The sequence below is a fragment of the Platichthys flesus genome, chromosome 11 (genome assembly GCF_949316205.1).
Source record: "Platichthys flesus chromosome 11, fPlaFle2.1, whole genome shotgun sequence".
Taxonomy (NCBI): Eukaryota; Metazoa; Chordata; class Actinopteri; order Pleuronectiformes; family Pleuronectidae; genus Platichthys; species Platichthys flesus.
The window spans coordinates 18,053,877-18,070,274 of record NC_084955.1 but is presented as its reverse complement, the minus strand read 5'-3'; the positions used below and the strand labels follow the sequence as shown (position 1 = coordinate 18,070,274).

Sequence of the window (16,398 nt, the reverse complement as noted above, 5' to 3'; positions counted from 1 at the left end):
CTTTTCTTTAAGTAAAGGGTAATTGTTCCGCTATCTGCTGTAGGTAAACCATGAATTTATTCTACTTTGTGCACCATAAATTGCGAAAGTGTGTATATTAATAACCAAGTGTGGTCGGCTTCCAAGTGTTTCTGGCACAACCAAACACTCACAACAATACAGAATACTCATTCAAAACCAAATACTCACAACACAATCAAAAACTCACATCATCAACAATCAACCAAATACTCACAAGACAACTAAACATAACAAATTACTCACAACACGACCAAACAACCAAATACTCCAAACATGACCAAACAACCAAATACTCACAACACAACTAAACATAACAAAGTACTCACAACACGACCAAACAACCAATTACTCCCAACATGACCAAACAACCAAATACTCACAACACAAACAAATAATTAAATATTTACAACACAACCAAAAACAACCCAATACCCACAACAATACCTTATACTCACAACAAAACCAAATACCCACAACAAGATCACTAACTCACAACAACTAAATACCGTGTTGTCAAATAGATGAGAATGTTTTATATATTCACCTTTTCACCTACTCGCATGTTTTTCGAAGCACGTTGATCTCTCAGGGCCACCGTCATTTCCGTGTCTCCATAGAAACTAATGACCCGCTCCATGCCCCTCTGTGATTGGTCGACCCCGCTGCTCACTGCCTCTTCACCTCCTCCTCAGCGTGTTCTGCAGATGTACGGCTGCTGTACATCATCTGGACTTTACTATAAGACTGGATCATATACGAATGTACAGCTGCTGCACGTGTATCCTTGTGGTAAAAGTAAAAAAGTAGAACTCTCAGACTGCAGTGACGCAGTGAGCTGCTGCTGCTGCTGGACGTGGAAATCAAAAGCGAAAGCGATTTTTGTTAATTTTGTTCTCTTTCACTTGTGTCACTTCATCTCGTGCTAACTCAACTTAAACTTTTAAGAAGAGCAAGTCAGACTCCATGATGATAACTGAAGTCGTTTTGTTTGGATACTTCATGACGTGCGTTTGTGGTAAGATTATTTATCCGGGCATATTAAGGCTGGACATAGTAGCGCCAATATATTACCAGTATTTGACTGGTAGGGCTTATTTTGATCATGTTTCGGAGGTTAATAAACTTGTAATTGGCACACATTTTGAATCAAATAGAAGCTGTGCATTTAATAGCATACCCTCCCAGTTCATTCTTTGAAATCGACTGGTTATACAGTCTTACATGGAGTCTTCCAGTCAGTGAACAGTAGGTAAACTGAATATACAAAGAAGTCTCATGACAAATATTGAATAAAACATATTTTTCTGATAATAAGTTTTTGATAAATGGATTAGACTGAGTAGTTACTTTTTTGTAAAATCCTCCTGGAACAATACAAGTGAATATAGAAGCTAAAACATCAGAGCTTACTTCCTGGTTTCCTTTTAATCAATACGAAAGGACCCAGTGTTTTCCACAAAGCGTTCAAGCAATTATGAAACCGTGGATATATTAATTATATTGTTTAGAATGTAGGACAAGATCTTGAATATGCCTTGTTTATTTAGGTCTGCTGCCATGTGGTAGGCTCAGTAGATCAGACATTATTACCTCTTCTCTAACTTTTTCACAGTTTATTTATCAATTTATTTCAGTAAAATTAATATCATTGTTCTAAACTGTATAACTGTAAAAGTTGACATGTATCCATTAGGTTTTAATTCAAGAAGATAATAAACTTTTTGGTGTTTTACGTGTGTCTGCCCCGTGTGCCTCAGCGGATGGAGTTGCCGATGTGGTTCTGTCCTGCACCCTGGTGGAAGACGGAGTCGGCCATCATGGAATGGGCGCCGCCTTCACGCGGACTCCAGCTACTCTCGTCTTTAGAGATGTCGCAGTGGCTCCTGAGGAATCGCTGGAAACTCTTACTCAGTTTGTCCCACCCTCAGTCCCTGACCCAGACCTCATTCTGTTTGAGGCCCAAGGTTGTGTTTTTTCCTCTACGTGTAAAGCTTGGTGCAACATAAGCATGTGCTGAACGTCTCCTCTCATCCCTCTGTGGCAGTGTCATCGGTCGAGATCCCCGGTGCAGATGTGCTGCTCCATGCGGACTGCAACGAGCAGGAGGTGATGTGTGAAATAAGCCGCTACGCTCCTCGAGGATCCCAGGGAGGCTCGGATCCAGCCTATTTCATGGTGTCCATTAATGTTGAGGGAGTTGAGTTCAGCACTGTGTTGATCCTGCAGACCACTGTGGTGGAGAAGGATCACACAACACTGATGCAAAGCAAACTGGGTCTGCCTCTCAGCCAGTCGGGTTGTCTGCCGATTGAGGGTGAGATGCAGCGTTTGGAGATTTCTCATTTAATCATTGGACCTTTTCCATTCCTTGTTTCGTTAAATGGTCTATAGCATCCCTCTCATGACTTTGTCTCTGCTGTTGTCTTTGTTGTCTTTCTGTCCCCCAGTGATATTCCTGGTGTTTTCCCATGTTAAGTCTGTAAATGCCCCTCTGAGTGGTGAGGTCCTCCTCAACTGTGGCTTCAAGCAGCACGAGAAAGTCTCATCCCTGGATGTGGGCATTGAATGGCGGATGCAGCACAGAGGGAAGGGGCACAAAGTGTTTGATATGAAGACAAGGCTGGATGACGCAGAAGGAAACACAGTTGGTGAGTGCCTAGAATTACTTTCTGTAGCTCTGAAGGTGACAACACAGATGAGGATGGTACAATAGTGAGGAAATCTTTTGGGAAATTTCACTGATACATCAGGTTGTTGATCAATATATCAATGTCGTGGACTTTAAACAAAAATTAACTAAACTCTTAGACCATGTTCAGGCCCATTAACATCCGTCCTGCACGTTTATTCATTCAGCCCCTCCAGACTCCACTAACTTTTGCACACACACACACACACACACACACACACATATACACACACACACATTTACAAAAACACACATCTGTAGGCTCCCCAAATTCTACATGTATGAGGAGTTAACTGAGACTAATGGAACAATAGACATCTTACAATGATGATGGGCTTTAATTACCTTCATAACTAGAATTCCTATCACATCAATGTCTGTCACTCATCTATTTTGGAATCTCTGATTGTCTTGAGGATGTCTTGTCCCTCATCACGTCTCATTGTATGTTTTTCAGTGCATGCAGAAAGGACAGGCTCCAGCATGGATGCCTCCGGGGTTGCCAGTGAGGGGAACGTCTCTGTGACCCTGAACAAGGTGCAGGTTTCGGACGAGGGGTCCTACATCTGTACCGTTACCTCAGGCCTTTTCCACGCGCAGCAAGTCATTCAACTCCATGTTATTCGTGAGTGCTGCTATGATCCGATCTCTTAAGTCAAGAGCATCCACAGCCCGCTTTACATTCCTCCCCTGATTCTTTGTGTTCAGAGCCGCCCCACGTTTCGCTATCAGAGGAGAAGCTGGTTTTGAAGAAAGATTCTCCTCAGACACTGAGCTGTCACTGCAGTAACTACTTCCCACTGGATGTTCAGGTCTGTAAACTCTGATTTTAGATGGAGCCTTATTCTGGACATTATCCTTTTTCTACCACTGAATTTCTAGGAAAGAACTTCAGTTATTAATCTTCTGATAGTATTGCAAAGCCATTCTGGATTGTAAAGTACAGAGACAGCAAACACTTAATCCTACCTGACGATGAGCCTGAGGCATTAGGCGTTTTGATCTGGTGGGTGTTTGGTGAATTGTTTTTTTACAGATCATAACTGTCTTCTTCCCTCTGCCTCTCAGATGGAGTGGTTATCCATGTCGCCTACAGATACAGAGCCTGCAGTCTTTCCAGATCAGGGATCACTGTCCAGCCATCGGCAGCATAGCGACAGGACGTACTCCCTGTCCTCTCACCTGGCTGTGCCCCCCACTGTCCCCCCAGGCACCAAAATCATCTGCAGGGTGTCTCACCAAACCCTGGACGCTCCTCTCTCTCTGAGTGTGGAGGTACAAAGTCCAGAGCAAGGTAATAAGTTTGGCTTTAATAACATTGACTTTCTTGCTGAGAAGCATGTGAGAAGATTGATATCACATTCACTACTGTAAGGCGAATATAAGGCTACAACTACAAGTCGAAATCTAATCAGCTCAACTTTGAATTGAAGTGAAAACTGGTCAAAATGTTTGGCAAAACCCTAAAGGTAGACTTAAGATATTATGTTTACGAAATCGATCTACTAAACATCTAAAGATCAATATTTAATGTAGAAGGAATAGAAATAATAGATCCTGGTTATTTTTATAAAGCAGTGATCTGTCAGTGATCTGCATTAAATACTGTTCACTTTAATTTCTATCTAATGTAATGTAACTTCAACACTTATTTTTCTTTCTCTCCACAGATTCCTATTTGATTGTTCTGGGTTTCCTGATTGTCACTGTCATTTTCTTCTACAATCTTATGAGATAAGTGTCGTATGTGGAGATTCTGAGTAAATCCTCCTGACTTCATTTGTGTCATTAACACGTCTCTAAGTTATTACTGCTTAACTTACAAAAAAAAAATCTTTGTTAGGTTCTTACAATGAATGTAGCCTCCTCTTGACTGGATAAAGACATATGTTGGGCAAAAAGATAGTAATTTAATTTTGATGTGTATATTTGTTTGATATATTTTTTTGTTGAATGTTGTTTGTGGTGATTCACTCACATTTCTGTAATCAATTCTTAGCACCTGCATAAATCCCAATTTTCAAATTACAAACTGTAATTGATTTTTTTCATACTATGTATTTGTTGCGCTCACTGATGCTGTTTGAATGTGTAATTTTGTTATTATGGCTCTTTCTCTTTGTCTATTTGTGTGATGTTGATATTGTTACTGTTTTTTGTCATTTTCTTTTCATCTATAAGGATTTTGTGATACAGACTCTAAAATGATCCCTGTTGGAGTTTGTTGCTTCTTTTTCTATAGTTATTCAGAGGCAGAGTAAGGATAGTTCTAAATCAGGGGCCAGAAAGGGGCCACAATTTACAGAGAGGAGCCAATTATAACATCAGTGCACAATTGAGTTAGTGCTGAAGCTTTAAGCAAAGCCAAACATCAATAAATATATTTTGAAATTTGAGCCTTTTTATGCACATTCTATAAAAAAAAGCTTCGAAAATGTAAATTATTTGCAAATTATATTATTGTTAGTATTGTTAATGAGTGAAGTATTGACTGGACAAGGGCACTTCAGGGGCCAGTCAGATTTCAGCTGGGACCAGTGGCCCCCTGCCCCTGGATACGCCCCTGTGGTTTATTATTGTTGCAAATGTCTTTTTGTTTGTCTGCATTAAAAAAAAATCATAAAATTTGAATTTGTGTTTAATCTTTTTCAAATCACAGGAATCTGTGTATTGATGCCAGTTGAAGTTCAGGTAATGGAGGGAAACAACCAGGTCTAAATTACTAAAAGAACGTATAACAAAGGTCAGTCGTCAGGTCTATTGATGATTTCTTTATTGGCATCAGCAAAAGTGGTAAGCATGCATTTGTTTTTTCGCAAATCCAGTTGCATCTCTTACTGTAAATCACACTTGTTCTCATACCTAATGTGGTAATTACCCTTTAATACTGTTGTTGCACAATACCATCGGGTAATTTAGGACTGGAACTGCTACAATTATTCATAAATTCCCTTTGCACTTAAGGTTGTTCATATTTTCACAATTTCATCAACTCTCAAAAATCAGTCTGAGGAAAGGAAAACAAGCTTTTCTCCAACAACAGCCCCCCCCACCTCCCTCCCAGAAAAACCTGAAAGAATTCATAAACTTGTTTTCAGGAGCATCGTCTGACGGATGTGTACTATGGTTCTACTCATACAATACTACAATTATTTAACAGTTCACGATAGTAGCAGTTGTTTGCAGTCTCTGGATATAATTTTTCTCTCAGGAGCAAGTGAATTTAAAACCTGGCAAACTCCTCGGCGTCATTGCATTGCATAAGCAGTAATTATCAGATCAGAAAATATACATAGGTCCTGGAAACCACTAACAAAAGAAAATGTACAATCGGCAGTTAGATTCAGACATGGCAGATACACAGGTCACACAAATAGGCAAAACTATGGACACCGTTTGCCATGCAAGATAAAAACAAACACCTCTTTTTGACTGTGACTGAACTGAGGGTGGCGGCTGGGTCTGTTTTCATGTGAGCGGGTGAGGGGGCAGCGGGAGGGCCGGGCGGCTCCGAGGTGTCCCAATCAAGTCTCTTCTCCCGTTTCGCTGCTTTTCCATAGATCGGATCAACTTGGAAACAACAATCACACAAACACTTGTGCCAACACGACTCTGGACGTTTTTTTTACCTGTTTGAAATGCGATGCTACGCATTCATCTGTCTATGGCTGTGAGTCCGTCCAAGGACGGATTTGAGAGGCCTTCCTCTGCGTCGGAGGGGTTCATGTACACAGTAGATTGTCTGTCAGTGGCTGCTCGTCTGCTCACCTCGCTGCTCATGCCGCTAAGCATAAAGTTACATGCCACCACCTGTGGTACAAAACCCCCCATACAAATGAAGCATCGTTATAGAACTACAAGTCAGGAGTCGCTTCCTGGTCCAGACACAAGTTTTCCACTTATTTATGCTGAAAAATGATGCAATGCTCAAACTACATATCCCTGAATCACTTCTTCCTTTTCTTAAACCCTCACCCCGTTTTCACATCTTTCACTTTTCTATCACTAAACATCGGAGAAGTAAGAGGCTAAGCAAGAGAAAGTTAAGCAGGAGGAGAAAAAGTCACTAAACTTGGAAAAAGCTACTAGCTACAATGCTTTGGATCACAAATACACACGCGCATACAACAAAACCGATCACAATCTTAATCTAACATGACCTTGTGTTAGGAAGCAGCGATGATGGAAGCAGTGGTGAGGAAGAGGAGCAGGAGGAGGAGGAGGATGAGGAGGAGGAGGAGGAGGATGAGGAGGAGGAGGAGGAGGAGAGTGTTAGTTTGGCATGTCAGTATCAATTTACAAATGCAGGACTCTCATAAAAGTTAATATGAATAAGCTTTGGTGTATCAGGTGTAGAAAGGACTGCAAACTCTGGTTCAATCTCCCTGCACACATTCACCCTCTGTACACTGTACATCACCCCCCATGGCTCCATTCATTGGGCTCATAGACCTGTGTGTTCCCGTGTCACAAGGATTTTTCTCTCTCCCTCCGTCCCTCCCTCCTTCTCTTTCTTTCTTCCTCTTTCACTCCGCCTGCTACGGCCTTCAATAATACATGAGGTGCAGAGACGGGAGAGAGCGAGGGAGTTCGACTTCACGCCAAAACAGTGGAAGAAACCGATAAGGAGGGAGGGAACAGGGAGGGACAAAGAAAGCAGACACACCTATTAACACTAAAGTCATGTGTAAGTGCAAGATGGTTGGATGGAAGACTGTGTGAAGAGAGGGAGGAGAGGACGGATAAAAGAGGGAGGAGTGGCGCTAGTTGTTTTTTTTCTCTCCCTCGTATCATTCTCAAGTCCATATCCATCCGTTTTGATGGTCTGAGTTCAGTAGAAGAAGTACACTGTGGATGAAGGAGAGGGGAAGACATTAGTCTAAAGCTGTAACCTTCATGAAAACAAAACAGAGCAGATTGAGCTCTTCCTTTGAAGTTTACAGGTTGGTTTAAAAAATATATTGAGCATGAAAAATCGGGCATAATTATTTATGAAGGAGATTTTTTTATGTTCTGTCAGTGTCCTTCGACAAAACCAGAACTAATTCTTTATTTAAATCAAATGTAAAGTTACAGCCATTGTACATCAACACTAATATGTATATATTAATATATGCAATATATATATAATATACACCAACATGTACATTGTTGCCATGTATAAAAGATATTTTTTTCGATAATTGTAAATTGCTAAATTTGGAGGAAAGCCAGTGTTGAATGATCAGCTACTTTTTAAAAGAACCTTAACTGTTATTATAAACATGTATATCAATCAACTTCATCAACCAATAACTGTTGGTGAAAGGATAGAGATGAAACTATGTGTCTTCTACTTACAGAATATTATTCCAACCACAATGACACCAATGATGCCCATCATGATCATCATCTGAAAAAACATATAACACATAAGACAAAGATATTTACGATAATGGTTCATCTGTGTTGAAAACTCTACAATTTCCTGTTTTCCCTAAAGCATCTGTTCCAACGTGCACAGCAGCTCATTAACAGATGAGTCTGGAGAGATTCCCCAGCACAGTCACTGGGTTCGCCTGAACGCACCTCAGGCTGAAAATGCTGTTTGATGCACTTCACTGAAAAAGCTGAGGATTGGATTCACACTTAAATTGTGTCCATCACAGCATATTCATCTCTGAGCAGTACACTACGTACTAATAGGCACATGAATACACCATGAGTTTATTTCGGTGACGAGTCTGTTTAATGGACCCAGACTAATGTACCCACCTTGCAGTTCTTCCACCAGTACTTGTTCTTTAGCTTGGCTGCGCAGCTTTCAAACTGGGAGGCTCCGGCTTGGAGAGCATCCGCTCTGTCATCCAGCTCTGAGAGCTTCTGGTCCCTTTCCAAAACCTTGTCCACATTCACCCGCATGATGTCCACCACCTAGACCATTTGGCAGCGATGTGGAGGGGAGATGATGGGAATAACAAGCATGGTTAAAGGAGAGCAGCACACGGGGTGGAGGGCTTTCTGTAGATATGGTGCACTATACATAACAAACATGAATAAATAAGTAGTTGCAATCCATTTGCAAATTACATAAGAGGCTGTCATATATCAAGAAGAGCAGACCTTTCAATAGAACCTCAGAGCAGCGATAAAGCCTTTCACATGCTTGGATGTCAGTGTCTCAGTGTATGTCCACTGTGTGTATAACGTAGGGACAGATGTTTCACTATCAAGCCTCTGATGAGATTCCTCTGCAGCATCAACACTGACATGTGTCATGAAAATCAAATTCTGGCCCTGACTCTTCGACTGGCGTGCTTCAGCTCACCTCCTCTACTTGGGCCTGTGTCTGCTGTAGCCTGCGGTTGCTGGAGGTGTTGGGTGGGCCTGGAGGTTGGCCAGATCCATCGGGGGCTCCTGGAGCACCGGGGGCTCCGGCTGCGGCGGCATCTGGGGCAGACCTGACGAGAAGCAAAAGATAATATTAATAATATAGAGTTTATACCATAGAGAGCCACGCACCTACTGCAGGGATTAATTTGCAGATTACAGAGGTGGGATAGCAACTGAGAAAAACTGCATTTGCAGGGTGAAGAATGAGGGGAGTAAGAAGTAAAGAGAGGAGGAGAAGAGGAAAGGATGAGCAGGTGAGGTGAAGAAAGGGAGAAAAATTAAAATAAGAAAGTCTAGGACACAGATAGGAGGCAAGAAACCGAAAGTCATGCCCAAGAAGAATGATAAGGAGAGTTGGGTTGGGTGGAGAAGGGTGAGTGCAGTGGTTGGTGGTGAAGCCACCAGCAGGGGGGAGTGGAGGTGTAAAACACAGGGAACAAGCCACTGCCTCACTGCAGGACACTTTTATACAAATCACCCTGTCACTGACGCTGGAGGAGGACAAGTTAATAAATAAATAAAAATGAAGCAACTGTAACCATAATGTCTGCATCATCTTTCATGAAGGTTCTTTAACACTAGGCAAACAAAAAAGTCCTTCAATCCTAATTTCCCTTCTAATTCACATTATAATATATATACAAATCTATCTGCGATGTAATTCTATATATAAAAACCTGGATTCAAACACAGCAGATCCCTTAAATGACTAACCTCAACTCTCGAATTCATTATTTAGTGACGCTGTGACGGAATCTTTTTTCACTTACGTCAGCAAAATCTGTCAAGCTGAAAGAAACCAGTTCAGCCGCAAAATGTAACAGAATCAAAAAACAACTCGTACTGGAAAACATGCAGCGAATCCAATGGATGTGAATATGAGCAAATACAAACCCATGCATCAGACATATTGTGATGTTATATAGTGATAAAGAGCGCAGGAGAAAAGACGCATTAATACTCACATCTTCTCTGCAGCTGTTTGAACTGACTCACGGGCAGTGGAGAAAGAGGAGGATGAGGAAGAGGAAGAGGAGGAGGAGAGAAGGAGGTCCTGAAGTACCACACGAAAAGAAAGAAAAAAAACAGAGAGATCACTGGGATGAAGGAGACTTGGATTTCTAGGCACTGGTCCCAATCAAAGTCCCAAACGCTTGGAGTGATGGAGAGGAAACTGACGCGCGGGGATGTTTGGCGCAGTGGAGCGGGTCCTCCGGAGCGATGCGTTCAAAAGTACCGCAACACGGGCGCAAGCAGCCGAGCTTGTGATGTGAAGAAGAAGAGAAACAGAGGAGGATGAGGAGGAGGAAGAAGAGGGCGATGAAAGTACCTCTGGGTTATAATCCGTGCAGGAGGAGGATGTCCGGGTATGTTGTGTCCCTGCAGCGGCTCCTCCTGCTCCGGGAGGCTGACACTTCTCCTAGAAACAGCTTTTTTTTTTTAAATGTAGGATGAAGAAAAGAAAAGTCCGGTCATGAAGATTCGGTTTGATTTCTGCACCTCCCTTCTCTCTCTCTCTCTCCCTCTCTCTCTCTCTTTCTCTCGTCCGGGTAAAAAGTGTTATGGCACCGTTGGCTGCTGCAATAATGCGTCTCTCCTCCTGCCTCCCTCCACTTGGACTCGTAACCACAGTGCGGTTCCCCCCTCCCCTCCCCTCCTCCTCCTCCCCTCCCCCTCTCTCCCCTCTCACACTTTGCAGTACTGCAGCTCCCTGTGTGTCGGGTGGGGGGGGGGGGGGGGGGGGCGACACTGCGGTACAGTGGACGCCGACGGAGTGTTGACTCGACCGTTTCCTCCCGGGCCTGGGATTCTCCTGTTCCTCCTCTTCATCCACCTCCTCATGTGACACATTTGCCCTTTTTTTTTTTCATTCTCTCTACTTTGATTTCTGGAACCTTTTGATCATCAACTCTCTGCACAAGAGACCACGAGGCTAATTGAGCACGGGAACGCATCACAGATTTGCATGTCACTGCTGTGAGCTACACGCTCCATTTAAAGGAAAATCTGAATGGCAGTTTGAGAATGTATAATTATTTTAAGAGGAAACACAAACATTTTAAAAGCCACAAATATATATTTAATAAGTGAGTTTTGTTTTATTTCCCCATGTTATTTAATCATCTGCACAGGGACATTTGATCATGCGGATGTCCTGAGCCATGACTGTCACTTACACTTTACTCTGATTATAATCGTATAACTTTCTACTCACTGCTCTAAAGAAGTGGTTGTCATCTAGAGTCCTGTTGAAAGATGAGTGGAGGCAGTTTCCACGTTGTATTAATGTCAATACTTTCTGAAGATCGTGTTTAACAGTCACTAGATTTGGTGTTCACTCTTCTAGAAGCAGAAGAATCTCAAGCATCAACATTTCTACTGATTTTATATATATGTACTAGAATGACCGACCTGTGGTCGTCTCCACTAACCAGAGCAGTTTCTGTCTATATGCATTTCTTTTCCAGACTCTTAAGAGGTCAACAGGACCTTTGACCCCCAAATCTCCTCAGTTCATCCACGAGTTCAAGGGAATACTTTGCCAAATTTGAACAAATTCCCTCCAGGCTTTCTTGAGATGTTCCCAACAGATTGTAGAATAATCATCTTACTCCTGGCTGTCCACACAGTTTTATTTGTATAATGTCGTCCCACTGATTTGGGTATAAACTCAAGCATCAGCAAGAATCATTCAATCTTGAATGGATCCTGAGGGAGTTAACATCGGCTGGAAGGCACTAAACAAGGCTTCTTTTCAAATCCATTTTTATAATTTATTTTCAGGTTTTTATATCACGCATTTTGTGTTTAAAAAAAAAAAAAAATCATTATTGTTAACAGGGACAAACGCAATCAATAAATGATTGAAAATAGATAACGCATCTTAGAAACATAGAAATATCCGGCACAGTGAGAACATGACTCAAACAGTTCCTATTGGCTGGTCGGTTGACGTTGAGGTTAGCGATGTTTGCCGAAGCGGTTGAAGTGTTTGTAGAGGAATTTGATCCTCTTCTCCAGGTTGTGTTTTTCCAACGTCATCATTCGGTTTCCCACCATCTTCTTCTTACGAATTAGACGCTGCAGTTCATTACCTTTGAAACCCTTCAACCAGCACGGGGCTATAATAAGGTCTTTGGGATGAGCTTTAAAATCTCCTGCAGGCACAAAAGGAGATTTATCAGTTTAAGCTCCGCATACAGGAAGCAAGCAGAAGCTGGGAAAGTGGAAAAATTGGCACAGTTGTAGAAAACCCAAAACTAAGCATGGAACCATCCATTTATTTATCCCAAACACACGCACAGACACACTCATGCAGTTTTAGGAAATTTAGCCTCTGCTTTTAACCCATCTGGTGCAGGACACACAGAGCAGTGAGCAGCCATGTACAGCGCCTGGGGAGCAGATGTTGAGGGAGTAAGGTGCCTTGTTCAGGGGCACTAGACAGGGTAGGGGGAATCCTCTTGGATTTTTGGACGTCTTTTGTTTTTACTCCGTTGAGATGAACCAGAGTCGAACCAGAGACCTTTTCTGCCCATAGTCCAAGTTTCTGCCACTAGTCCACCGCCTCTCATTAATCTGTCCCATCTCAAGTTTACACAATTTAAATGTCTCTTATGTAATAAAAAATATTTTAAAAGTTCATAAGAATAAAGTAAACCTGTATGCATAATCTACTCACCTTATTTATCTGGGGAAAATACATCTAACAACTCAAAACATGACCTAACGGGAGACTTTGGTTTGATTCCAATAAATAACAATTTGAAAAACATATTTGGATCCATAGTACAATGAATACATTTTGAATATGTCTGAGATGGTCTACTAAAGGAAATAAAAAGCCGGTTCAGGGTACTTGCCTAATATGCCGATGTTGTCATAAACTCCGAACATGCTCCTCTTCTCGGTCCACCTGTCCACCCTCTTCGGCTGAGGGATGGCGTGCATCCTGATCTGGCAGCTCGTACCTGACCACAACATAATGTTTAAATTAACTGTTGAGTAACCTACACATTCAGTGACTCTTAAAATCAGTGGATACACAGATGTATGGCTTCACATCAAATTTATCAGGAGGATAAGTAATAAGTGACACAAATAAAAACTTAAATTTCCTGCTTCTCAAGTGTAGGAATTCCCTTATTTATCTGATTTGTATCATTGTTAATATCTACCCCCCCACCCCAAATAAAGAAGAAACATCAACATGAAAACATCCACAGATACACAAGATTATAAAAGACCTAAAGTTATGCATCAAGGCACTTACACCTTTACTAGGTATTTGCACATTTCTGCAACTTTATACTTTACTTCCCAACATTTCAGATGGAATATATTGTACTTTTCACTCATAATAAGTTCATGAAACACTCATACACAAGTTAAGTGTAAATCAGTTCAACCTGCTCCACCTCTAGCTGTTAGAGTGATGCTCACAATTTGTTGGATTAAGGGAAAGGACCTCAGCCATTACTTTGTTTTTGTACTTTGACTTAAACCCACAACTTCTGCTTGTAGTGATGTCTTTTTTTTAAACGAGGTACTGGGACTTTCACTGACATAATGTGGTGCTTCTTCAGCCACTGAGCAGCAGCAGCAGGGTGTAAGCAGCAGCACAGACATTAGAAACAGGGTTCATGCTGGTGTGATCACAGACAGTGTCGGTGCTCACCTGTGGAAAAGCCCCTGGCTGTTTGCAGCAGGCTCCCAGCAGAGTGACGGAAGGTCGCTCCGGCTCTCAGCAAAGCTCCCAGCACAGACATGTCCCACGTGTTCTACGCAAACATACCGAGAGATGACATGTAGTTAGTAATTAAACAAACAAACAAACAAACAAGCAAACAAGCCAGCTATTGGACGCTGATCACGGATGTTTCCAAAGTGCCAGCTGCTCGCTCTCTCCTCCACATTGACCCTTAGCTTTAGCATTAGCTCGCACGTGAAGTCAGTCTCGTGAACCCACCTGTCTCCCCGCTGGTCACGTGCTTCTCTCCGGTGGAGTCACCTTGTTTATTCTAACACTGGAGTTAGAATAAAAGCTTCACGCGGATATTTAACCCTTTGAAACACATGTTATTGAAGCTTCATCATGCAGCTGCTGGTCGCCTCCATCTTACTCTGTGTCCCACAATGCACCGCGCCGCTACCGTAGTGTCCGCAGAGCAGCGCAAGTATAAAAAGCTTTATCGCTTCATTTCCCCCGGTAGAGGGCGGTAGCGCTGCTGGAACGTCCAACCCATTACATCTACGCTGCTCAGTTTGTTAGGTACACCTTCATAACACTGTTTTTACAACGTAGGACAAGATTCTGAATAAATTTGTGTTGCTTGATGTCACGTTGCCAACCACCAGTAGATTAAGGGATCATCATCATCATCATCATCATCATCATCATCATCATCATCATCAGCAGCAGCAGCAGCAGCAGCAGCAGCAGCAGCAGCAGCAGCAGCAGCAGCAGCATCTTATCACTGTCAATTCCACGGAGGAGCTGTTAGGCCAGAGTACCTGCTCTGGGCTTAGAATGTTGGTGACAATTTGTGGTGGGACCAGAAGATGTTGGCCTACATCCACCAGCATCTCCCAGTCTCTGGTTTACTCCAACTGAGCAAACTAAAGTTTGTGGTCAATTTAAAGGCTGCAGTTTATGTCGCTCAGGTGAAGAGTTATTTGGCCCAAACTAATTTAAATCATAAACTCTGAATGGAAAACATAACTGCTCCCCAAAAGTGAAGCTAACGTGTCTTGATCGTCACCTGGGGGCCGGGTGCAGTGTAGCTCATAAATCCCACCTCCTACATGTCTGAGATACTTGTGCCTTACTTGAGTATTTCCATGATCTGTTACATAATACAAATCTACTTCTAGATTCTAAACTACATTTTATATTAAATACATTTATATTGTACTTCTTACTCTGGTACATTTATCTTACAGTGGTACTTTTCCCATTAACATTTTTTATTGAAAATATTATCAAATACAAAAAGACTTTTCACTTGTTTTAAACGTCCATGGAGTGTATCTGTGGGATTCAGTTAAATAAATGTTCAAGCCCTTGATACACATACACACACACACAAAATACACACGCATAGTGGTACTTTCAGTCTTACTGTTGTATAGAGACGTGTGGAATATTTGTCATTTTCAAAGAAACAAGTGCAGTAATACAGATCTTTGTCTTTATTTCATTCTTGCTAAGACATCAATGAGCATGTGGAAATTTAAACTAAAACAAAATATCATTAAACCGCAGGTTCCATTCAGCTTTAATGTAACATCCTGCACCAGTCTATTATAAGAAAGTCCAGTGACTTAGTCTAAGTGTAGGGTGTGTTTGCACCATTCAATTGAAATTTTGTATACTTTATTTTACATTTGAAAATCCTTTTTAAAGGTAAAAAAAATAAGACAACAAAAATGATACTGTAAAAGTAATTTAGTGTGTAGGAGAGGAAAGATAACACAGAGGTATTATTCTGAATCCATCCCTCAACTCAGGTAATAACTGGTTCTCATAGAGTATCAAGCCTAATGCATATTCTGAAAAAACACTTTTCTTCTGTGTTCTCTTATATCTTAAGTTTTGAATCTTAGATAGAAGCCTACGTGGTCTTGAGGTGAAACACGATCTTATGTCTCAGCCTCAGCTCTGAATAAAGTGCTGACATGAGGATTTAATAACTTTTCGCAGAGAAGTTTTTTTTTATCTGTGCTCTGCTTCCTCTGCCAGTAAAACACAATGGAACATTACATACCATCACCTACACACAGCATAAATTACCAAGAATCCATCATATCAGTTATTTAAAATCAACCGCAGCAGGGCTTAGAATAATTCTATCGCTTATTAGGGCCCGAGCACCGAAATCGGTGTGAGGCCCTATTGAATTTGTAAGGATTTTTATTATTATTATTGAATGTTAAAACTGAGATCAGATAAGACAACAGACTTATCTATGCTACTGTCTCAGATAATTCGTGAGATCTCGGCACAGGAACAAACTACTCACTTGATGATTTTCTACAGAAGAAATTTGCCTATTTTCCAAGCTCATCTTTATCAAAGTAATTCTCTGCATTTATTGAAGCACTTCAGCTCAATTGTTTCCATGTGAGGGGCATTCTCCTTCACTCTCCCTTCACCTCATATTCAGATACAGTGGTCGTGACTAAGCATCAGCCAGAGGAAAGACCACCTCAGAGAGAGTGATGCACACGTGCCCCCCCGACACTGACACTGCAATAACACTGACACTGAACTTTGTCTTGTTGAAGCCACATATCTGAAACAAGTTTTACTGTAA

General features: G+C 41.6%; 3 protein-coding genes across 5 annotated transcripts; 1 reads left to right on the top strand and 2 right to left on the bottom strand.

Annotated features, from left to right (window-relative positions):
- The first annotated feature begins 96 nt into the window (after nt 1–96).
- On the top strand, nt 97–5,341 carry tapbpl (TAP binding protein like). The gene is made up of 8 exons (XM_062400006.1): nt 97–1,036; nt 1,779–1,985; nt 2,066–2,335; nt 2,469–2,669; nt 3,168–3,335; nt 3,419–3,522; nt 3,779–4,004; nt 4,381–5,341. The coding sequence occupies exons 1-8, from the start codon at nt 985–987 to the stop codon at nt 4,446–4,448; spliced, it is 1,296 nt and encodes a 431-aa protein (XP_062255990.1). The 5' UTR covers nt 97–984; the 3' UTR covers nt 4,449–5,341.
- A 125-nt stretch (nt 5,342–5,466) lies between these two features.
- LOC133965494 (vesicle-associated membrane protein 1-like) lies at nt 5,467–10,697 on the bottom strand. Of its 3 annotated transcripts, none has more exons than XM_062400081.1 (6): nt 10,262–10,697; nt 10,048–10,136; nt 9,018–9,150; nt 8,465–8,623; nt 8,051–8,102; nt 5,467–7,558 (listed from the first exon to the last, which is right to left on the bottom strand). In XM_062400081.1, coding segments are annotated over exons 2-6 (363 nt in total). In that variant the 5' UTR covers nt 10,050–10,136; nt 10,262–10,697; the 3' UTR covers nt 5,467–7,541. The 3 variants fall into 3 exon arrangements, with proteins under 3 accessions (XP_062256065.1, XP_062256066.1, XP_062256064.1); XM_062400082.1 differs by having other exon boundaries at nt 10,413–10,697; XM_062400080.1 differs by having other exon boundaries at nt 10,048–10,697.
- Nucleotides 10,698–11,842: 1,145 nt separating this feature from the next.
- Nucleotides 11,843–14,232, bottom strand: mrpl51 (mitochondrial ribosomal protein L51). The gene is made up of 4 exons (XM_062400076.1): nt 14,052–14,232; nt 13,761–13,863; nt 12,946–13,053; nt 11,843–12,240 (listed from the first exon to the last, which is right to left on the bottom strand). The coding sequence occupies exons 2-4, from the start codon at nt 13,849–13,851 to the stop codon at nt 12,044–12,046; spliced, it is 396 nt and encodes a 131-aa protein (XP_062256060.1). The 5' UTR covers nt 13,852–13,863; nt 14,052–14,232; the 3' UTR covers nt 11,843–12,043.
- Between the last annotated feature and the right edge of the window lie 2,166 nt (nt 14,233–16,398).